At 40.7% G+C, this 25,067-nt stretch overlaps 1 protein-coding gene across 1 annotated transcript in view; it reads left to right on the top strand.

The window, feature by feature from the left end:
• The window catches only part of ntrk3a (neurotrophic tyrosine kinase, receptor, type 3a), a 183,406-nt gene extending 166,344 nt beyond the window's left edge, over positions 1 to 17,062 (top strand). The window contains exons 15-17 of the mRNA XM_053630231.1: positions 1,838 to 2,081; positions 11,567 to 11,725; positions 14,761 to 17,062. Coding sequence (XP_053486206.1) covers positions 1,838 to 2,081; positions 11,567 to 11,725; positions 14,761 to 14,946 — 589 coding nt within the window. The 3' untranslated portion in view covers positions 14,947 to 17,062. The remainder of the gene's footprint in view (positions 1 to 1,837; positions 2,082 to 11,566; positions 11,726 to 14,760) is intronic.
• The last annotated feature ends 8,005 nt before the right edge of the window (positions 17,063 to 25,067 follow it).

Genomic DNA, 25,067 nt, shown 5'->3' with positions numbered 1-25,067 from the left:
TAGCTAGCTGTTTTCCCTGATCTTCGTGTTCATGCTAACGCTTCATAGTTCTATAAAAAAAATAAAAACATTTAAAGACGATGTTATACAGCATGTATTTTTGGTATAATTAGAAAAGATTTCCGATTGTACAAACACTTTACAACTCGTGAAAAACATAAGCAGCACATATTAGGGAAATGATCAAAATCAAAATCGAAGTTTTAGTGACTAAAAACTGCACTAGCTTTTCGTCAGCTGATTCTAGATGAAAGCTAACAATAAACAAACGACGAAAATATATTGACTAAAACTAAAAACCAAATTGAAATGAAAATGAAAAACTGGTAACAAACGTACAAGGCTAATGTAGCTAAAAAAAGAGTTAGCATTAAGGTTAGCACTGTACCGATAGCTAATCATCGAATAGTTTCAGAAAATCGCCTGTATTTGAAAAATGAACGATAAATAAAAGTTTGAAATTGTTGTTAAGCGGCTAAAATAATCCAGACAACTAGCATCTATACGCTTTATTTCTTAGCTGCGTTGGAGTACTGCGCGTGACCTAAAACCACATCCCTGACGATGCACCTTCTTCATTATCCAAACCCCCGAGCGAGTGTTCCCGTCTCTCCCGTGTGAGAGTGTTTATTCACGCCCGCAGCCGTGGGTGTAACTCCCTCGTCTCTCCCGTGATCGTTCTCGTGTAATATTTAATCGCTTTTATGAAAATCCGACACCGACAGCGGCCTTTTGGTCTCGTTTCGACGGCGACAGGGACGGGATGAGATGGAGCGGATTTCATTTCCCGTCGGCGCGAGTGATCAGAGCGTGATGGATGAGGAACAAGCTTTCTGCAGAGGAACTGCGCGAGAAACACACCGCGAGATGATACACTGCGTACATCGGTTCTGACAAGACCCGTCCTGGGAGCACCAATCGCTTTCTAAATCCTGCTGCCTGGATTAAGAGAATAACATGATGACAACTGATAACACACACACACACACACACACACACACACAGTGCTGAGAATTATGCTCCTGGGTTCCCTCGAGGTCCTGCATGCTGTTCCGTTGGCACAGCGCGCCGGTTCTGCATGATGGAGAGCGTTCGTGACTGGATTGCAGGCCTTGTGAGGAGGATAACGCCGTCAGCGTTCGAAACTTTCCGTTTCCTCTTATGAAAAATTCCGTGTATCTTCATTAAAGTAATCCGAGTGCAGCGTTTTCCATTCAAATGACTAAATATGTTTGATTGACAGCTGTCTGTCTGAGAGTCTGCCCCGCCTACAACGTCGCTCAAGCAGAGAATCAGGATCCATAATCAGAGTTACACAGTAGCTACGCATGCTAGGTTAGCTTTCACTCGCTAGGTTAGCATTGGTTTTTGTTTTGTTTTGTTTTTTCGCTATCCTGACACGTTACACGCAGTCGCTAAACAATGATGATGTCCTTCTCTGGTCGTTTGCCTAAAATGTTGGGGAACCCCTGACCTCTGAACAGCACGCTAATTCAGAAATCAGATACCAGTCATATTAATCCGTTTCTTCATCTCCGTTCAGCGCGACCTGAAATGAGACGCGTTTTATTTTCGCTGTTCTGCCCCCTGGTGGACATGTCAAAGTTAAACGCGAGTAAAAAACGACAGACAGCTGTGCGACTGAATAAATACACGGCTGTAAGAACATAAACCGGGATGTTATGACATCATAACACAAAATAGTGCCAGCCAATCACAGTCCAGCTACATAGCTGTGCGTTTAGGTTAAGCTGTCAAACTATCAACTAAACAGCGTCTCTTTATTCGTGTCTCATGACCAAATAAATGTTCCGTATTTCGTTGTGTTTCCTAACAGAGCTCACGGTCCCGACGCCATGATCCTGGTTGATGGACAGCCGCTGCAGACGAACGGAGAGCTGGGTCTGTCTCAGATGCTACACATAGCCACTCAGATCGCAGCGGGCATGGTGTACCTGGCATCTCAGCACTTTGTGCACAGAGACCTGGCGACACGCAACTGCCTGGTGGGGAACGGGCTCCTGGTCAAGATCGGAGACTTCGGAATGTCCAGAGACATCTACAGCACTGACTACTACCGGGTGAGTCGCCGCAGGGAACGCCGCTCTGCACGTCATATACATATACCAGTCCGTACAGGATTTCCTGGAGTTTTATTTTGTGATTGTTGCGGAGAAAACAATTGCAATCAACCGAATGTTTCGCGTGGTCTATCGCGGTGTTGTTTGTTGCTAAACGAGACCTTTCAGCTGTACTCGTGTTCGACAGCTTCGTCTGAACGCACGTCGTGACGACGTCACGTTCGCGTCTCGGCCCCGAATCGGCGGTAATTTTGAAAACGTGCCGTTCCTCCGAATATCGCGGAGTCTGCTTTGATTTTTGCGTTCGTTTCTGCCATCGCGAAAGTAAACGAAATCATACGTAACGTCTTCACTGAGCATCGAGAAACCTCACAAAACAGGCCTTTACCCCTGACAGAGAACCCTGTTATAGGAACTAACGCTCATCTGGGCATTCGAGAGCCGATCCACGACGCCGTAAAATATTCCGTGATGGGGTTGTGGTGCGCTGTTGATAATTACAAAACAACCGTAGGAGACATCTCTTTAAGATTTACGGAAGGAGTCTCCGGCGTCAGCGCTTCGTGACAGTCAGACAGAGGACTTGACGCATCTTTGTGGATTCTCGGTAACACCACAAGCTGCGTTTCTTTTCTTTTTAACTTGAAGAGAGAGCGGATAGAGAGAGGGCTGCTGAGGGAACGAGTGTTTATAGCTGCTATAACGTAAGCGAGAACACGAACGGACTCATTTTACAGAATTAAATGTCATTCTTTATTAAAGAAATAACTGGTGTAAGAGGAGTAAAAGACTTTGGGTAGAGAAAGTGGGCTTCATCACTCAGCGTTACAGTAACATCAGCGTTAATACAATAAACTCGGGCATTATTCAGCTACGTGACGGAACGATCCTCCACATTATTACACCCGCTGGTGAACTTCATTATCTCTGGATCAAATAAAAAGAATCGTCACGCTGAATTTCTTCACGCCAAAGCGTGTTTATTTACTTTACTCTTCCACCAGACCCGAACTAAACTGCACCACACCTCGTCCGATAATTGGTTTCGAACTCAAATTTATCTCCCATAAAGACGCCGTGAGCAGAACGGGGTGATTAATTAACCTTCAGATGGCCGCACGGTCCACATTCATCCTGGATCTGGGGTTTTTAAATTGTGATCGATTGATAATTACGTCGCCGAACCCGGCTCATGTGTCATTTCTCTCTGACAGACGGGAATATTACGTGATAAATGCAGCCTGTGGCTTGGTGTGTAACATGTCCATCTGTCTACGCCGTTATGTTCGCAAACATATCGCTGCTTTTTACACGGACGAACTGCTTTAAAAATAATCAACGGTAAATAAATCATTCATACGGAGATATCGATTTGCGCAAAGGTAAACGTAAACTTCTTTTTATCGTCCTCTCTCATTTAACCGAATACTACCATGCCATTATATTTGGTAGTTGAACATTATTGTTTAATCGTTAATAAATTTTGTATATTATGATTATTATTTGTTATAACACAAAACAACAGTAATAAACGTTTCGTTATTAGTGTTTTTAGTACGTACATTTGCTTTTCAATTCATTTTTAATCGGGACGCAGTCATGGGTAGAGTAACAACTACATCCTCTGTATTTATTTATTTATTTATTTATTTATTTATCGGTTGAATATATAACTCCGCATGTGGAAACATTCCCCTCATTTTAGCACTAAAAATAATGTTTAACATTGAATTAATTTTTTTCTAACCATTGTTCTCTTGATTTTATTTTTCTGTTTAAAGTCTTGTTAACGTTCTCGTTTTTATTCTCACGCTTTACTATTATAACGTCTTATTGTCGGGGGGGGTTGGGGGTTGTAGCACGTTTCCCTGATCCGTTTTTTAATCCTCTGTGACACGTCTTAAAGTAAGAGAGGTCTTAAAGTAAAAATCGCTTTTATTTATTTATTTATTCCCGCCGTCCAGCCATAATCCGAGTCATATTTGTCTTGCGAGCCATAGGTTCCCGACCCCTGCTTTAATGTGATAGTAAAGCAGCAGGTAATGAATACACAGATTTCTCAGATTAATACAGTGCGGGGAAAGTTTGCTAAAAGGGCCACGTTTTTATTGGGGGTGCACTCATTTCATTTCTTTTCTTTTCTTTTCTTTTCTTTTTTTTATCGTGCACTCTTGGTGAGAAGGGAATTGGGGTGTCTGTTACTTTTGATGAAGTTTCCTGCAGCGACCTTGAAACACGCCGATTTTTAACAATAACAAACAGATGTAATTACGGATCTCGGCGGATCCGACACGATTCTGTAGCTGCTGCATTACACCAGGCTTTTGCGGCTGTCAGAATGATTTCATGTTCGGAATAGAGAGTTTAGCGCACGGCCGCAGGTTCAATTAACCCGCATTACGGCGAACATCCGCGCGGCAACAATACCGCCGTCACACTCCATATCCATCACCGCTTCCCTTCTTCTCACAACACAGATCCAGGAGACAGATTGGGAAGAAAAAACTGAAGGGAAACAACCAGAGGCGAGAGAAACAAAGTGTGTGGAAAGAACAGCTATAAGGACTGATGCGTAATTATATATAGATTTTTTTTTTTTTTTCATGGCAAAGGTTAAAGGAATCCTGGGAACATAGATTTCTAGAAACATAAAACATAATCATCATGAAAATACTGGCCAAGGGAACATGGAAGTCTGGAAACATAGGAGTCTAGGAGTTAAAGGTGCTGGGAACATAGAACCTGGGAATATAGGATAATGGGAGTGTTGGTCAGTAGACTCTGGAAAGTAAAGTAAATCATGGAAACCATGGAAATTAAAGGTTGTAGGTACATAGGATCCTGGGAACAGAACCATGGGAACATAGGACACTGGAACCAAAGGACTCTGGAAAAATAGGACCATGGAAACTAGAGGTACTGGGAACACAGAACTCAGGAAACATCCCAGGAATCCTAGGAACATCCAAGGAATCTGAGAACATAATCCCCGGAAAAACACCGTATCCTGGAAATATAAAACCCTGGAAATTAAAGGTCCTGAGAACATAGAACTCTTGTGTAGAGAAAGAGAACCCTGCAAAGATACCTAGAACATAAGAGCCCGGAATTTAAAGGCTCTAGAAACATATGACCCTGGAAACTGAAGGTCTTGAGAACATGAGTCTCTGGGAAACATAGGATCCTTGAAATATAGGAAATTGAAAAATAGGACCCTACAAAAATAAGGCCCTGTGAATGCCAGAACCAGGAAATGAAAGGAACACTGTAGGCATAAAACTCTGGGGGTCGGAGAGCATAAGAGCCTGGAAACATCCTAGGAACATAGGACGACTGAGAACATAGTGCTTGGGAAAACATGGAAATGAAAGGTCCTGGGAATATAGAACTCTGGAAAGGTAGGCTGCTGAGAATATAGGACTGTGGAAATGAAAGGTTCTTCGAGTGCAGAACATAGGACACGAGAGACGACCTAGGAACCTGGGAACATAGTTGAGGAAAATACTGAATCCTGGAAAGATCGGATGCTAGAAGACTGGAAACATGTGAACCTAGACCAGTATCTAGAACCCTAGAAAATAAGAGCCTGGGAATATAGGATCATAAAGCACTTTGATGTATGTTTACTGTATATAAATGAAAGGTGATTATACTGTATATTTGAAGCTTTGGAGAAATCTCAGTTATCAGTATTTTATTAGTCTTTCATAGTGTGTGTGTGTGTGTGTGTGTGTGTGTGTCATCTTTCTCACAAGCCATTCAGTAGATTAGCCATGCTATTGATTTAGCAGCACAATTGCAGCATGACTCACTTCCTGTTCTCAGCATGTCAAATGCTTTCTAATTGTTCTGCTTTTCAATATGCTGCCCTTTTGAGATTGCATTGACGCGTCTCGTCACCTTCCCTGTCATCCGTAATTCTGTTTCCAGACGAGTCCCCTGCCGTCGGCCCCCGCCGCATTTATCTGCTCCGTGTTGTTTCATGCAGGAAGGAGCTGCTGGGAGATGGCCAGACGCAAATGAATTAGATTAATAAAAAGCTAATCCATTCATTTAGCCTTCACACTGCTCTGGCACAAACAAACGAGCACAAACGAAACACTTGCTGGCAAAAAAGCCAACATATTTTTCTTAGCAAAGAAAAAAAAAAAAGAGAGAAAGAAACATGAAAATATTCATTAGCAAAAGAAACAAGAGGAAAACCAAAAATTGTTCGTGTTCTTTACGCTGTGAAGTTATGATTATGCAACCTGTATCTCCAGAGGGTAACAAAATAAACATGAATATACTGGTCGTGACTTCACAATCCAGCCTCACTTCTTCTACTAGATGGTAAAAATCATCTAATAATCTTCACCTCGGGTTGATCAGGTGAATCCAACATGCTAAAAGCGACACATCACTCGCTAGCAGAAGTGAAATGCCTTCCTAGTGGGGGAAAAAGATAAAATGCTGACTAACTACTGGCCAAAAATGACAAAACAGTCACTGGCATGAAGACAAAATACTTGTTAGCCAAATCCAAAACATTTACTAGCCAGAAACCAAATGGTTCAGTAAGCAAAAGCCAAAACACTGCCAAATTTTTTTTTAATAATAACTAGCAATAGCCAAAACAGTCACTGGCAAAAACACATAACTCCCACTAGCAAAAAGCCAAAATGATACCAAACAAAAAGACAAAAACCCGACTAGCAAAAAGTCTTGCTAGCACAAAGCCAAAACACTACTAAACACTCTCAAAATTTACTCGGACAAAGCCAAACTATGGACTAGCAAGAAGCCAGATTGTTCACTACTGAAAAGCCAAAACGTTCACTAGCAAAAGGTTAAAACACTCACTAGCAAAAGGTTAAAACACTCACTAGCAAAAAGCTAAAGCACTCACTAGCAAAAAGCTAAAGCACTCACTAGCAAAAGGTTAAAACACTCACTAGCAAGAAGCTAAAGCACTCACTAGCAAAAAGATAAACCACTCACAGGCAAAAGGTTGAAAAGCACTCACTAGCAAAAGGTTAAAACACTCACTAGCAAAAAGCTAAAGCACTCACTAGCAAAAAGCTAAAGCACTCATTAGCAAAAGGTTAAAGCATTCACTAGCAAAAAGCTAAAGCGCTCACTAGCAAAAAGATAAAGCACTCACTAGCAAACGGCTAAATCACTCACTAGCAAACGGCTAAAGCACTCACTAGCAAACGGCTAAAGCACTCACTAGCAAACGGCTAAAGCACTCACTAGCAAACGGCTAAAGCACTCATTAGCAAAAGGCTAAAGCACTCACTAGCAAACGGCTAAAGCACTCATTAGCAAAAGGCTAAAGCACCCACTAGCAAAAGGTTACAAATCTCACTAGCAAAAAATGTTAACTATTACTAAAAGAAACTCGGTAGCAAAAAGCTAAACCACTGACTAGCAAAAACACAAAATCTGACTTAATAGCAGTGTTGTGTACAAAGACTTTAGTTATGTACTTATAAAGAAAGAATTACATAGATCATGAAGCAGTTCAGAGTAGTGAAGAAAAAAGCTGTAACTTGCAGAAAACCCCAAAAACAGAGCGAAAAAGAAGAGGAAGAGAAATATGGCAGGACATAAAGTGTGCTGATGTCTGTTTGTTCCACCTCATTGGCGTCTCCGTTATGAGCTGTCTCCTGAGATGAAGGGATCACTGTGAACTGCGAGCAGGGGCGCGTGTCTGATGATCACACTGGCCCTGTTCCCTTGTTTTCTTCACATCAATATGGCAGAACTCACAGAACTTCCTGTTAGCACTCAATGCTAAGTGTAATTTGGTAAATTTGTTGATATTCCTGACTTGAAATTCTGCCTCGTTTCTCATTTTCCGAAATGGCTTAATGGCTCCATGCTAGCTAATTCATTATCCATAGTCATTAGCTAACCTGTGCTTGGCGTCCATTCTGGGTTTCCCAGTTGCCTAGCAACAGCTTTCTCATGACTTTAACCACTGTGTTCCCCAAATAATGGGCTCACAAATCTCATGTGCATACTGTTGCACCTCTGCTGATATTCTGGAACCTTGTGAGGAACCAAAGTGACAATTATGGAAGACGACGGAACGCAGACTGCTTGATGATGACTTCATTTCAGCACACAGAAACACGGCGACGCAGATCAGATCTGGGTCACAAATCCAAGTGGAAAATTAGACACACCGCATGTTTATTCTGGACCAATCTTTACTTGATTATTTATGACTAGTCATTGACATCTTTGCTACATTAGTATTCAAAACATTGAGCCAATAGAATCAATGACTAAAACAATTTTTAGTAATCGCATACTAGCTTAGCACAACTACCTCAATTGCACAGCAGTTCCTCGTCTAATGAAAAGTCCTAAAGTGCTTTGGAGCAGGAACTAATAGTTTCCCAAAGCACTTTGTGCCTTGAGCCTTTTGTTCCAAGGGTCTGATGTTGCTAGTGTACTATGTTCCCAGGTGCCATTTTCCCAAGTCCTACATTCACAAGTCCTATGTTCCAGGGGTCTGATGCTGCCAGAGAAACTATCTTCCCATGTATTATCTTCCCAGGTCCTATGTTCCAATGGTCTGATGTTGCCAGATTATTATGTTCCCAGGGTCTGATGTTGTTAGAGTACTATGTTCCAAGTGTCTGATGTTGCTAGAGAAACTATCTTCCCATGTCCTATGTTCCCAAGTCCTGTGTTCCAAGGGTCTGATGTTGCTAGAGTACTGCGTTCCCAGGTCCTGTATTACAAGGGTCCCCCTTTTCAAAGGTATAGATAGAACATATTAGTTATGTTACCAAGGCCCTTTGTTCATGGCACTTCAGGTTTCAAGGTTCCTGGAATTACACCCTATAAAGTAAAATCGTTCCGGGGCATTATGTAACCAGGACATTATCTAACCATGGTTCCATATTCACATTGCACCACATTGCACCACATTCCCAGGAATGTTGCCAAATCCTATGTTTCAAGGGTCATATATTCCCTATGTTCCCAAAGCACTTTGTTCCAGGGCCTTATATTTCAAGGGTCCTATGTTCCAGGGGTCTGATGTTTCAAGAGCACTATGTCCCCAGGACCTATTTTGCAAGTTCCCTATGTTCCCAAAGCCATTTTTTCCCAAGGCCTATACTTCAAGCTTTTGGATCCTGATTGCTGAATTCGTGACAAGGTTTTTGTGGTGGAAATTTGCCTATTAGTGGTGTACTCATTTTAATTTAACATTTAGTACAGTTGTATGGGGGTTTGGGACAAAAACAAGGAACGACAGGGACACCCCATAATATAACTCACACAGCATGAATCGCTTTTTTGTTGTATTCATATTTGATCATTTGCTTCTTAGTAGTGAAAGCAGATTTTTATACCCGAATGTATCTAGTGCCACACTGACTCTTACTAACACACTCTGATTTTGTGTGTGTGTGTGTGTGAGAAGTCCTTTGTTGCATGTGAACTGCACTAATGAGCTGTGTAATCAGCATGCAGCTGCCACTTAAGTTATGAAAGCCACAATAACGGTGTGGCTGTCATCAAAACATCACCGTCGCTGATCGTACCAGAGATATAATTAACACACTTCCATTGACACCAAGAGGAAATACATTTCAGACTAATCCGGTCCGGTGTAGTGATGATTAAAGATGGTTTCTCTCTCTTAACCAATCTTCTCATAAAGGTCAGTCCTAAGGTTCCATGCTCCCAAAGCATTAAGTAACCAGGGTCCTATGTTCCCGAAGCATTAAGTAACTAGGGTCCTATGTTCCCAGGTTCTACATTTCCTGGGGTCCTAGGTCCCCCATATTTCCAAAGTTATATGTTCCCAGGGTCTACGTACCCTTAGGCTTTTCCCCAGGGTCTTTTGTTTTCAGGACATATGCTCCTGGAGACTCAAGTTCCCAGAGTCCTATATTACCAGACTCCAATGTTCCCAGAGTCTTATGTTTCCAGACCCTACGTTCCCAAAGTCCAGTGTTCTCAGAACACTATATTCCCAGTGTCCTATGTTCTTGAGGTCGTAGGCTCCCAGGTCCTATGTTTCCTGGGTTCTATGTCCTCTCCATCTTATGTTCCTAGAGTCCTCTATTTCCTGGGTTCCCCAGTATCTTGTGTTCCCAGGGTTCTATGTTTCCAGTGGCTTATTTTCCCATAGTCTTTAATTCCCGCAGTCCTATGTTTCCAGTGTTCTGTGCTCCCAGAGAATTATGTAATCAGGGCTTTATGTTCACAATGGGCTATGTTCCCAAGACTCTATGTTCCCAGGGGCCTCATTTTTCAATGGTCATACAGCAAAGGTTCTAAGACTCCTCTATGTTTCTATATGTTACCAGATTTCCATGTCCCAGGGCCCTATCATTCGACAGTTAAATATTCACGGTTCTGATGTTCCCAGAGTTCAGTGTCCACAAGTACCTTTGTTCCCATGGTCTTTTGTTTCAATTTCACTGGTTCTCTGTTCTCAGTGCCGTATGTTAACAGACCCCTGTTCTATGGCCTTGAGTTTCTATAGTTTTATCTACCCAAAGACCTGTCCCTGTTGTCCTATATTCCCAGTGTTTCATGTTCACATATTCCCATATTACCAAAGTCCCATGTCTCGACGTTCCTATGCTCCCAGAGGTCTCAGAACCCAATATTCCTGAAGATCCTACTTTCTTACATTTCCTGGAACATTATGTTGCTTTAATGTTCCTTTATCATGAAAAAACACTGCCATTGAACCCGATACAGTATTTCTCAAACTGTGTTGCTTAAATTATGATGAATGTTATTTGCCACCTAAAACCTCTATCAGGGCCCCGAGAACACGAAAAGCACTTTGGTGTCAAACTAGCCATTTTAGTTTGGGGCATTGGTGTTGTGGCGGTTAAGGCTCTAGGTTACTGATCAGAAGGTCGGGGGTAAAAGCCCCAGCAGCGCCAAGCTGCAATTGTTGGGCCCTTGAGCAAGGCCCTTAACCCTCTCTGCTCCAGGGGCGCTATATCATGGCTGACCCTGCGCTCTGACCTCAGCTTCCTAACATGCTGGGATATCCAAAGAAAAGAATTTCACTGTGCTGTGACGTGTATGTGATCAATAAAAACTCATTATCATTGTCTTTAGTGATTTTCTCTACAAAACTCCCGGAGCCAGTAACAAGCCTGCATTCCACTTTAATACAAATATAAGAAACCATTTTAGGGAATAATGAGCTGAACAGCTCGAGTGCTCAACACAAAAATAGGGGCGTGTATTAATGCCATTAGTGTAAAAAATCATAATAATTGCCTTAAGGGTGTTAATTCAGCCTGCTGTAATTAGAAGAAAGAAAAAAACGAATGCAGTTTTACGTTTTGTTGTAATGAAAATCCATGAACAGGATTTTATCATGTTTCTCTGAAGCCTATGTTCAGTGTCTATGAGCAGACTGAATGATTCACAGCTACTGTACAGTTAACGCTGTGTGGTATGTTGTCAGGTCACTGTCTGACCCTCTTTTCTCCTGCACACTCTAACAGGTCGGAGGTCATACGATGCTTCCTATTCGCTGGATGCCTCCTGAAAGCATAATGTACCGCAAATTCACCACCGAGAGCGACGTATGGAGCTTCGGCGTCATCCTATGGGAGATCTTTACCTACGGCAAGCAGCCTTGGTTCCAGCTTGCCAATAACGAGGTAGAGAAAGCTTTTGACGTTACGTAAATCGTTAATAGTGTACGTGCATCGCTGCTTTCGAAAAGATTCTAGGTTTTGTTTTTTTTTTCTTTTTTGTGGGAGCTTTTAAGATTTTTGAAAAAAAAAAAAAAATATATATATATATATATATATATATATATATATATATATATATATATATATATGTAAGGATTGTGTGTGTGGTGAAATTAACGCCTTCTGGCCAATCAGAATCCAGAATGATGTCCAGTATAAGTCTACAACGAGCAACGTACACGTAGAAATAGTTAGCATAATAGTAGGTTCTTTCTTGTTGGTAGCAGTAGTTTATTTTGCCGTACTACTTCTGGGATAACAGAATAATTGTTTTGATTTAAATCCCAAATCGGTGTCTCTGCAGCTGCCATAAAAAAAATCTCTCACAGGATCGGCTCTGTGCTTGATTTGGATTTGGAATAATAATTTCCACACCTAAAAATGATTTTCTCCTAAGAAATCGAACGATTTAATGGTTTTGAATGGGTTTCAAATCTTAAACTTGGGATTCAAGTGGCGTGAAATAAAATCTGAGAAAATAAATTAGAGCCCGACTTTCACACGTTTAGCTGCGTTTCCGTGCTCCGTTCATTACTACGAACAAATTGCTCCAGCCTGGAACGCGTTAGCGTAGCGTGGAGTCCACGCTCCTGCTGTGTGTTATAAAATTCCCCATCGTCTCGTCCCACTTATTTTCCATTATCTCTGCTTTGACACTACACGTGCACCGAGTAAATCCCAGAGAGCCGAGCGTCAGACGCCGAGCGAGAATTATGACAAGCCTCTATTTTAAGCGTAGCCCGTGGCTACCGTATTTAACCAGGAGTGGAATCAATTAAGGCTTAAGCCGAGATGACAAGAACGGAGCAATTAAGTGACACGAGCCGCGGCTGTTAAGGCAACAATAGCTCCGAGTCAAATCACACATAATGAGGAACACACGATGCGGCCTGTCACGAGCTCGACTTCCTCCAGTCAGAGATGCCGGAAATGTAACGGGACACACTTACGGGTTTCTCCTTGTGACATGTTCCATACATTGTAAAGTTACTTACACACACACACACACACACACACACAATAATTAAAAATAAACAAATAAAAGTAGTATTTTTGAATTGCACAAGTTGATGTTTTCTTAACCAGTAGCCGCTAGCTAGCTCCTTATTGCTTAGCTTAATTTTGTAAGTAAGTGGATTAGCTATACCAAACATGCTAATGTAGCTAACCATGTAAAAAGTACAAGCCGCACTGGGTTAATCAGCATAGTTTGGTTCAGGTAATTTTATTCTATTTACTGCTAGCATTAATAATAGTTTAGCCTGACTGGTTTTGCTAGTAGTTATCAGATTAGCTAACTGCTGTGAAACCGAGTGAAATCCTGAGGTAATAAAACACAAAAATAACAATAACCAGCGACATTAGCTGCGCGCGGTCGTTAGCTTTTATCTGGACAAGCTGCTGGATTTCAGTCGAAGAGAGAGGATGAAGATGGAGAAAGGGAATGTGTTGAAGCGAGGGAATAAGTGGAGGGATGAAACGGACAGGTAGCGCTGTAATAGCTCTCTCCACAGAGACGCTCGGCGTGGCTTTCTAACCGTGTTTACTGTAATGTAGCGGAACACGGAGAGAACACGCTCCTTAGAACCGCAAACACTGTTCAGTCTCTACTGAACGAATACAAACCTGCTTCTACTTCAGTCTCTTATCCTCTCTCTCTCACTGTCTCTCTCACTGTCTGTCTGTCTCTCTATCTATCTGTCTGTCTCTCTCACTGTCTCTCTCACTACCTGTCTGTCTGTCTCACTGTCTGTCTCTCTATCTGTCTGTCTCTCTCTCACTGTCTCTCTCACTACCTGTCTGTCTGTCTCACTATCTGCCTGTCTCTCTCACCACCTGTCTGTTTGTCTCACTATCTGTCTGTCTCTCTCTCACTGTCTGTCTGTCTGTCTCTCTATCTGTCTGTCTCTCTCTCACTGTCTCTCTCACTACCTGTCTGTCTCTCTCGTGGTCTGTTTGTCTGTCTCACTATCTGTCTCTCTCTCTCACTGTCTGTCTGTCTGTCTCGTGGTCTGTCTGTCTGTCTCTCTATCTGTCTGTCTCTCTCTCACTGTCTCTCTCACTACCTGTCTGTCTCTCTCACGGTCTGTCTGTCTGTCTCACTACCTGTCTGTCTCTCTCACTGTCTCTCTCATTACCTGTCTGTCTCTCTCTCACTGTCTCTCTCACTATCTGTCTGTCTGTCTCACTATCTGTCTGTCTCTCTCACTACCTGTCTGTCTCTCTCACTGTCTTGCTCACTACCTGTCTGTCTCTTTCACTATCTGTCTGTCTGTCTGTCTCTCACTATCTGTCTCTCTGTCTCTCTCACCATCTGTCTGTCTCTGTCACTATCTGTCTTACTATCTGTCTTTCTCCCACTATCTGTCTCACTGTCTGTCTGTCTCTTTCACTATCAATCTGTCTCTCTCGCTATCTGTCTGTCTCTCTCATTATCTGTCTGTCTCTCTTTCTGTCTGTCTCACTATCTGTCTCTCTCACTGTTTGCCTCACTATCTGTCTGTCTCTCTCTCTGTGTTTCTATCTGTCTCTCCCTTCCTATATCTGTCTGTCTTTCTCCCTCCCTTTGTCACACTCTCCATTTCCTGTTTCTTTCCTTTTTCTTTATCATCTCTCACTTCCTCTCTCCCTTTTTTGTCTCTTTCTTTCTCTCTCTCTATTCTTCTCCCTCTCTTCCTTTTAATATTTCTCTCCTTTATTTCTGTCTCACTATGTTTCTCTCTCTCAACCTCTCTGCCAATCTGTTTTTCTCTGTACCTCTCTCTCTCTCTATCTCTCTCTCTCTGTGCCCTTTATCCATCTCTCCATTTGACACACTCCTTTCTCTTTCCTTTCTCCTTTTCATCAATCTCTCATGCACTCCTTTTATGTATCTCAATTTTTTCATTTTTTGTAATCCCGTGCTCTCTAACCCCCCGCCCCCGCCCCGCCCCCCGCAGGTGATCGAGTGTATAACGCAGGGTCGGGTGTTGGAACGTCCTCGTGTCTGCCCTAAGGAGGTGTATGACGTGATGTTGGGCTGCTGGCAGCGAGAACCGCAGCAGAGGCTCAACATTAAAGAGATCCAGAAAATCCTGTTCGCGTTGGGAAAAGCAGCGCCGGTTTACCTGGACATCCTCGGCTGAAACGACCGGTCAGAACCAGAGCCGGAACTGGACCACATATATATAAATATATATACACACCCACCCATACACACACACACATCTGAGCAATGGGACGGACTTAAGTGCCTGCTACACCTTTCCAAACACTGGATACGAGTCTTTATGGAGCACTTTTTCCATTTTTCTTTTTTCCCCTGCAGATGGAAGTGTACAGTTCTACTGACCGGAACCGGAGACGGCTTTGGATTACTTTGGGGTTGTTGTTTTTTTTCCAGGAATAAAATATAAAAAGATTTTATAAACGTGCAAAAGTTTTAAAAACAACAAAAAAAAAAACACACAACTTTTCATTTAGTTTCAGCTTGATGGAGAATAAAAGTCCACGCTTCACATTTTTTCCCTTTAATTTAATTTCTTTTGCAGCGTGTCGACGTGTCACGAAGACGTGAACAATCTTCCACACGATGCTAGCCGACGATCTTCTCCGTGACTGTAGAGGAGACACTCAGCAGGGCTTTTCCTTCCTAAAAGCAGGAACTTTTCACCCGCTCGTGGAACTTTACGGCGCCACGGAGCCGACCAATCACAGCAAAGGATTTTATTTAAACAAAGCTGAATGTATATAATGTAAATTCCTGTGTCCGTATGGTAACTTATTTCATTTTTCGCTATTTAGACCGCTTTAGTTTCTTGATGTGCCGTTACAGTGAGTAAATTCTATAAATATTTTGATATGTTACATTATTTTTTTTTTGTTTAAACTGAATGAACTTCATCTCATTCTCTTTTTAGACGTCTGCTAAACTCTGAGGTTTTTTTTTTTTCGAGAAACGATCAAACGAGTTTCATAGCAGAACGCGTCACGTTCACGCCACGAGCGTTAAATATTATCAGTTCCTGTGTGATAGATGCTCTAGGAAGATGATTCTTACCCTAGGACTTACGTAAGATCCCCAAAAACCTGATTGATCATTCATTTATCACGACAAATCACCTGTCAGTCATGCCAGAGAGTTAGCATTAGCATGCGAAGGTCCGTGCGTTTAATCACGCGGTTCTTTAGATCTTTAGTTTACGTTTCGGAAAGATCGGAAGACTCGGATTTACAATACGAGAGCAAAATCTGATGCTTATCTAAAATAGCTAATCTCAAACGGCTAATATGAAACTTTCAAAATAAAGGCTGATATATATATATAAAACGTATATAAATTGACCTTCATACACCATAATAAGTAAATTAGCATCTAGAAATTTCTACATTATGATACATTTTTTGTGTCTTTTGCGTGATACTGCTGTATTCTCATAGCTTCATCTGTCAGAAAGTTAGCGGCTAGCTGTGTAGAGAAGATCTACGAGTTAGAGAGACGTATCAGGATTAAAAATTGTGAGGTTTTTAACGATTCCTTGCTAGCTATCTTGCTATCTGTAGTACGGTATTAGCGAGGTGAATATCAGTAGCTACTCGCCTGTTCATGTTTGAGAGTTAGTATTAGCATGCGGCTGCATTAGCATCGACACATAACCACAACCTGTACGAAGGATGATTTTTAGCAGCGATGTTTAGCAACTTGATCGCACACGAATTTCATAAAAACGACATCAAGCAACGTGATTTTGTTGGATTTCATGAACGAAATCGTACGGAAACCAAACTCTGTAAACGCAAACTCCGAGTTCAGCTCGAGTCGTAGCATTGTGCTAAGTACAGTAATGCTAATTTTTTTTTTTTTTTTTTTTTTTTTTTTTTACAACTTTACAATAATGATAATTTTAAAAATCTGAAATCTGTGATCGGCTCTAAATCACAATGTATTACTCGGATGGCAAAATTAAGCTGCTAAGCGGACTTTTTTAAGTCGTAAATCTTTTTTAGGCTTTTTTTCTCCCTCAAAGTTTTTATTTTAAATCTGCAAATTAATTTAAAAAATCTATTTTAAAAACCCACAAAACATTTCATCTGGGTTCAGCTTGACCGAGGATATATTTCCATGCTTACTTTTTCTTTATTTTCTATATTTTTTCCAAACAGCTAATCTATTTTCTTTCTCTCCTTTTTTAAATTCAGTCTTGCTATTAGATATTTTAAAAGATTAAAAACGTATAAAAAAAAAAATACTTAATAATTCATTTTTGTTATAATTAATAACTTGACAAAAATGAAACTACATGCTTATATATATATATATATATATATATTATTATTTTCCCCAACACAAGACATGGAGAGCCAAATCAAAACAGCTGAGCTCGATTTTTAAGTTATATTTCAAGTATTTTATTTTGAATTTGAACCTGTTTTTCAGACGTGATTAGCTTCACACGTGGATGTGGGTTAATGTTGTTGTTGTTATTCCTCGGTGTAATTCTAGGATTATAATCCTGTCTGAATTCATAATATATCAGTCTCTTTTCTTTTCTTTTTTTTCAAACAGAGTGTGTTTTCTTATCGTCTGGAAAGATGATGCCGTTGTTTAGGATTATCTGAGATGATAATAGGTTAAGACCGGAATAAAATAAAAACTCGTTAGGAGATAATCTGCCTCAAAATCAACCGTGATTATCCTCCAGAGTGCTCCAGGATTTACGGGAGGTCACACTTCTGATGCTGGAGCTGTGTTTAGAGCTTTACTCTAATGAGAAATATAACATTCTCTCTCTCTCTCTCTTTCTCTCTCTCAATCTCTCTCTCTCGCTCTCTCTCTCTCTCTCTCTCTGAGTCAGTTTTGCTGACTCATTAGACTCGCTCAAGGTTACTCTCTGCTCAATAGCACTCCGGTGATTAATCTGATTACGGCACTCGGATGAAAGAAGGAAAAGAAAACGTTCGGTTCAGAGTTGGTGTAACATTTGGTCGTTACCTTACAATTGTTTTTCAGTAACTAGCTCCGCCTACTCCTGAACCAAATTTGGCCACACCTTCTTTGTTTTTTCTTTTTTTTTGTGAGCAAACCCTGTGGAGATTACTGGCTAATTGTTAATAAGGATTGTTGCGATACAGCGGTGAAACTTGCTGAGCGGGACTGGGAGGATTGTCGATTTTTTTTTTATTATTATTATTTAAAGTCTTTAAATTCAATGCAGTTTTATAAACGCAATTCAGTTTCCCTGAATAAATTTAGCACGAATCCTACACATACAAGTAACATTTTGCTGGCTAATCTGTCCGCTAATCTGTTACTAGTTGGCTAGATACAGAAAAAATAATTAAAAAATAATGAATAATAATAATACGCAACAGTAAAAGACAGTTACAGTAATCAATCTGAATGCTACTGGCTGATGATGCAAATTCCCATCGAAGCTCACTAAAGTAGAACTCGATTTATTTGAGATTAATTTGATTTCGCTGACTCATGCGACTCGCTCAAGCTTACACTCCTCCGCTCAATAGCACTCGGAATCTGATTACAGCACTCGGACGAAAGCTGGCCAAAAGAAGGGAAAGACCTTGTTTTCTTGGTGATTAGATTATATAGTTGGTTATTCCATTTTATAATATGATGGCGCAAAAACAACCACTAGCTAGTAGTAGCTAGCACAAACGTAGCTTTATCAGCTAAAGTAGCGGGCGGGGTTTGGGCGGGGTTCCTAGTGCTTAACAATCCATAAAGTTATGAAGAAATCATGCAGTACTTACATGATTTATATGTAAAACTAGCAGAATTTTCATGATGACACATTGTTTTCAACTGTTTCTACAGTATGTGTGTGTTTTTTATAACAGTGCTTCGTTTTCAATTGTTGGTTTTGGGGTGCCAAAATTTTCCCTCAACCCGTCGACTTTTACATCACAGTCCATACAGAAAGAAATTGTCGAAACACTCTACGCTGTTAGCACTTCATACTTCAGTGTTCTCGACGTAGCGAGTCACACGGCATGCATTTTCAGCTTCGGCTCAAATTGCGTTCCAGTGGGTAGCCCCGCCCCCTTCTGAACCAAAAGATGGCCACACCCAGATCTTGTAAGCACATCCTGTAGAGATAATCATGGGCTAATGCTAATGACATTATAAAACAGCTGTGACCGAAGTGGGACTGGAAGATTTTTGACAAAAAGTCGTGATGCGCTTTCATAAATGAAATAAAACGTTCCTGAATTTAATTAGCTAATTGATCAAGTCGAATGCATGTACGCAAAATCTTGCTTAGCTAATCTGACCGCTAATCTGTCACCAGCAGGATAGATAACTCGCCAACCATCACGAGTAAGTAAATAAACTCAACCGTAAAACACAGTTATAGCGTCGAATCTAAAAGCTACTGAAGACGCAAATCCCCGTCAAAGCTCGCGTACGAAAACGAACCGGTCCTTTTTACGTTTTAACGTCTCTGCGTTTTAAATACGCCCCCCCCCCCCCCCCCCCATCACAGGAGACATGTTTTGATTTTTCCGCAATCTTGTGCCTCGTATCAGAAAAGTCCCGGCGCATGGAAACCATCCTGGACAAACATTCGCTGATGTTGTTTTCTTGTTTATCTCAGCTTCCCTGTAGTTCATGAGATAATTCTCGCTGCATCAAATAAGCAGGAACAGGAATGGGAGTGTGGATAAGGGTGTGTGTGTGTGGTGTGTGTGTGGTGTGTGTGTGCGGGGGGGGGTGATGCGACTTGCAAACACTTGCAACATGCTTATGTGCGATAAGATGCCGCTCACTTGTTCTTCAGGTTCAGGCCCCGAGCTACAGATTTTCTCCGTGTTGCGCTTCGTTGCGTCATTACAAAATGTCACGACTTGAAGGAAATGGACCAAAAAAGATTCTCCACAAATGTAGTCCATCAGCTAAAAAACATTTATTTATTTTTTTTAGCTGTTAAAAGTTTTTTAGTGTTTAATTGTTTTGCTACAGCGCTAACGTGGCTAAATATTGATGATAAGCTACAGTATGGTGTATTATTTATAGTATTTTTTAAAGCTACAATTTTTTTCCCCTCGATTTTGAAAGCAGGTTAATTACGACACCGCGCGCTTCCAACACGGACTGTACATATAATCTGTATTTACGAATAGACTGCGATGATATAATCATTTTAATGATGTGCTTATAATAAATAAACGACGTGTCGCTTTCACATACCGCTATAAAGGAAATATATTTATATTTATAATATACAATCATAACTCGGTTTCATTATGTCGCAGTTTACTCGTAGGTTTTGTAAAACTAATGCGCCGGATATTTGCGTATGTTTTAAAATGACGGTGTTGAAATGCATTGCATTTGTGTACGGGGCATGCGGATACGGCCGAATTCAAATCCTCTGATTAAATGAATAACTTGAAGATTGAAATATTAAAGATTATCTTGAAGTTTTAGTGACGTGTAAAGGTTTAAATTCTGCATTCTTGTAAATAAGAGCCTCTGATTGGCTGTATTTCAACATGCCATAACCAATAGGCAACAAGTCGTCGTTCTTTACATCAGTAGGACCGAGCGTATGTTTGGTTTTTCCTTATATAGACATACATTTAGAGTATAAAAGGTTCCATGATCCCTGCTGGAACAAACAAAACGACAACAATAGAAACCCTTATAGAATTTGTAATGGTTTTAATGGTTATAATGGGAATTATATTGCTTTGAATGGAAACTGTACTGGTCCCTGTGGATCTCTACTGGTACTGTAATTTGTTGCCTTCTGTTGGTTACATGTTATGTCTAGTGGATACCTTTAAGGCCCAATAACGGTAATGGTTTTACTGCTTAGCTGATGGTTTGTAAGGACATTTGTAGTGGAAACCATTAGAATTTCTGTGATGGTTTCTGTTGTTTTGTTGGGGGGAATTTTTCAGCAGGGAAAATTTTTTTGGGAAACTGATTTGTCTTTCTCGTATGTTCCCGATAGAACCTGGGGTTCCAAACCTTCAAGCTGGAACCTATAACCTGGGGTTCCTCTAGATACAGTATCTTCTAAAAGCTTGATGGTGTTTACAGACCTACAGAAGGTGCGTCATGAATCCTCTTTACTGTATGAGCGCCGGCATATGAATAGAGCTATAAAGAGAGAGAGAGACAGATATGAGAGAGAGAGTGAGAGAGACGGATGAGAGGGAAAGAGAGAGAGACAGGTGAGAGAGAAAGAGAGAGAGACAGATATGAGAGAGAGAGAGAGAGAGCAAGAGAGACGGCCATGGACTTCACCTTTGGATGAATTACGAAAGAAATGAGTTACTGGCCTCAGCTTTTCGCATATCCCTTAAATAGGATGGCCGTTCTTGAGGGTAATCCTCTGAGGTAGAGTGCAGGACTGTGTGTGTGTGTGTGTGTGTGTGTGTGTGTGTGTGTGTGAGGAAGGCTCAGTGAAGGTCATACACTACTCAACTGGATTAAAGTGCCACAGTGCTGTCTTTTGGCAGCCGAACTGTGAGAGGAGCTCATTTCCTCTCGCGTTCTCCACGACGGACGATTGATGAGTCTTTTAAGACCTTAATCACGCCACGAAGACCCGGGGCGCAGAACCGGAACATTGTGGCAACGTAGCGCTCAGACTTACAGACCCTGAAAAAAAATTCCCAGCTGTCATGAACACGGCATAAATCTCTCTTTTTTATTTTTTTTTTTTTAAGCTAATCCTCTGTGTAATCCAGTCCTCCTTACGATTTTTTTAGTATGAAAATATCAAATTAAAGATCGTTATTTAGACTTATCTGTTTAACCACATACGACACGACCCAGATCTTATCACGCTTAAATATTAGCATCCACATGACGTTAAGGTAATCTTTTCCTTCATACGCTCCTGAGTGCCAGCTAAGCGCTCTTACATGTTGTTAGGGTTTGTTTGTTTTTTTGGTGCAAGAGTCGGATTAGATCGAAATGAAAACATAATTGATGCACTAACTCCGCCTCTTACCATAATATTATCCAATCAAAAGCATAGCACACAACCCAGATTGGGGGGGTCGTGCTAATTGGTTTTGAAAGCTCGTTTTGGTTTGAGAGAGGAGAGCGTTAGCAGGAGTGTGTTGAATGGCAAAAATTCTACATCTGGGGAAAAAGATAGGCTGATGGATTTGTCTTTTTCCTGTGAAAGGAGAAATCGACAGCGACATTAAGGGTGAGGAGGGATGAGTCTCCCTGGAGCGATTTGCCGCACTGTCAGTAGAGCACGGTGAGAGAGAGACAGAGCGAGCGAGAGAGAGGGAGGTCTGATGTAGAGTGGATGTCCAATGCAGTGCTTTTGGTATGGCAGTGTGTGTAACAGATACAAATTGAGACATTTATTTTCAGTGAAAGGTGGGCGGGCAGGTAAAGTGACATGGATGGAGCGCTGAAAGACTCCATCGAGAACACGCCATCTTCATCTAAATAAAAAAATTAAACCACCCAGTTCTTTTTGTCACAAGAACCATTTCCAGAAAATGTGATTTTATTGCTAACGATTCTGTCGCAGAGGTGAACGAATTATTATCAATTATAGTCAAGCACTGAGTCATTCTTTTCAATGATTCATTTCACACTCCTAAGTGGATCAGTGTTTGAATCAATGAATCATTTAGTCATGACCAAGATTCACTTCTTCATAAGTGGATCGGTGTTTGAATCAGTGAATCATTTAGTCATGACCAAGATTCACTTCTCCTTCATAAATGGATCGGTGTTTGAATCAATGAATCATTTAGTCATGACCAAGATTCACTTCTCCTTCATAAATGGATCGGTGTTTGAATCAATGAATCATTTAGTCATGACCAAGATTCACTTCTCTCTCATAAATGGATCAGTGTTTGAATCAATGAATCATTTAGTCATGACCAAGATTCACTTCTCCTTCATAAATGAACACGCCATCTTCATCTAAATAAAAAAATTAAACCACCCAGTTCTTTTTGTCACAAGAACCATTTCCAGAAAATGTGATTTTATTGCTAACGATTCTGTCGCAGAGGTGAACGAATTATTATCAATTATAGTCAAGCACTGAGTCATTCTTTTCAATGATTCATTTCACACTCCTAAGTGGATCAGTGTTTGAATCAATGAATCATTTAGTCATGACCAAGATTCACTTCTTCATAAGTGGATCGGTGTTTGAATCAATTAATCATTTAGTCATGACCAAGATTCACTTCTCCCTCATAAATGGATCAGTGTTTGAATCAATGAATCATTTAGTCATGACCAAGATTCACTTCTTCATAAATGGATCAATGTTTGAATCCTCACTCCATTCAGGACCTCTCTTTGTGTGTGTGTGTGTGTGTGTGTGTGTGTGTCAGTATCGACCTTTATGTCTTTACTGTGTAATGGACATTAAAGTCACGTCTCTTTATAGCTCAGAATAATGTGCCTCTGAACAAAGGAAGCGTTTGTGCCTTTATAGAGTCGATCGCTGCGACTGCGGCTCCATTTTCACTCGAAAAATCTCATTTCAGCCGTAATTGCTGTCTCTAAAACCATGCCGTGACCTCAGCTGTTGTCTGTAAAATGGAGTGACGTTTAGCTTTTTCTCTCATCCATCTTTCTCACTCCTCCGTGTCCCGAATCATCCGACTCCTTCTACCGAAACGAGCTTTTTCTGTCGATAAGAACACTAGCGTGCACTTGTTAGCATGACATCTTTGGCTTCTTCTTTCTTCTCATCGACTCTAAAGAAACAGCACTGACTAGCTGTGTTAGCTGTGATGCAGATCAAATTAGCCACCACATAATAATTACTCTCATGCTAGCTGGCGTGTTAGCAAACACAGCTACGCATATGGCTTGGTTATATTGTATTTGTAGCTAGCAAATTATCCCGTTCGTTAGAAAACTTAGCTCTTGGTTTTAAACACTATATTATAATTACCCATGCTAGCTGACCTGTTAGCGAAAATGGCTTTGTTACATTAGATGGCTAGCTAGCAAATTGAGCTCTTGTTTTTTGGTTGTTTTTTTTTAAATAATTTTCATAATGCTTTCAATTGCACATTAGTTAGCTTGCCAGTGACCTTAGCTCTTGGCTTTATAAACTACATAGAATTATTCTAATTCTTCTTGCTAGTAAATTTGGTTAAGAACATAGCTTGGTTACTGCTTTAGCTTGCTAGCGAGCTTGGCTTGCTGGTTCTCACTGAAACATTAGCCTAACGTTAGCTTTCTAGCAAGTGTAGCTTCTGGTTTTAAGCGGGCTTGGTTACGGTTTTGATTACACCTTATAGATTAGCCTTATGTTAGCAAACTTTCTGGCTTTATATAATACTATATTTCAATCATTAATTAATTAATAATTAATTAATCATTTTAATGCTAGTAATGCTGGTAAGGCTGGTTAATACTTTGATTACACGTTTTAGATTAGCCTAATCTGGATAAATATTTTGGATCTGGGTTTTACACAGTATGCTAGCTAAATGTTGGCTAACTTGCTAATGAACGATACTGGCTACGTAAAGTCGGCTGTTGCTGTAGGCAACAAAGTTAATTAAGCAAGACATTTTGGATAGTGGCTAGCTTAGCTAAAGTTAAATTATTATATTGTACAACTAGTTTGTGATTGGCTAATCAAATTTAATTTAAGCTCCACCCTTTTTGAAGCAGGGACATTTGTTATTTAGACAAATCAGGATGTGAGGACAAAAAAAAAAATTGCGTTGTATTACAGTAGTTTACTCCAGTTCTTCTTGGGAACACGGCAAGAAACCTTTTTTTAAAGTAAAAACTAACATGCTATCTATCTACTTTTTCCCTTCGAAAAGCTGCTTAATGCCTAAGCTGAGCTGTCGTCGAGGCCTTGGGAGAATTTCAGATTGCATCTGTGGAGGATTTGCAGCGTAGAAGGATAATAACTCGCTCGGAGTCGGGCAAAGCAAAGCTGATTAGCTTACGAATCGAATTGGAGGAAAGGAATTCCATCAAGCTAGCGCAGTGCTGTGAAACGAAACAGAAGAGCGGCTTTTTAATCGGAGGGGAATGTGTCCGTGCGCTAACTTTTAGCCTGAGGCAATGCTAATCAACTTTTCTCATCTCTTTTCCAAGTCTGTACATGCTCTTTTTTTAAAATTGATTTTTACTAGCACGCTAATGTGGCTTGCAAATAAATAAAAATGAACGAAATTATTAGCATGAAATCCAACAATCCAAATCTCGCATGTTAGCATTCGTAGTTAAAATAGCTAATCAAATGTTGTGCGAAGACAGGGTCTGGGGGCGGAG

This window comes from Ictalurus furcatus, chromosome 8 (assembly GCF_023375685.1).
Source record: "Ictalurus furcatus strain D&B chromosome 8, Billie_1.0, whole genome shotgun sequence".
NCBI lineage: Eukaryota > Metazoa > Chordata > Actinopteri > Siluriformes > Ictaluridae > Ictalurus > Ictalurus furcatus.
Note: the sequence above shows the minus strand (reverse complement) of the source record. Positions and strands in the feature narration are given on the sequence as shown.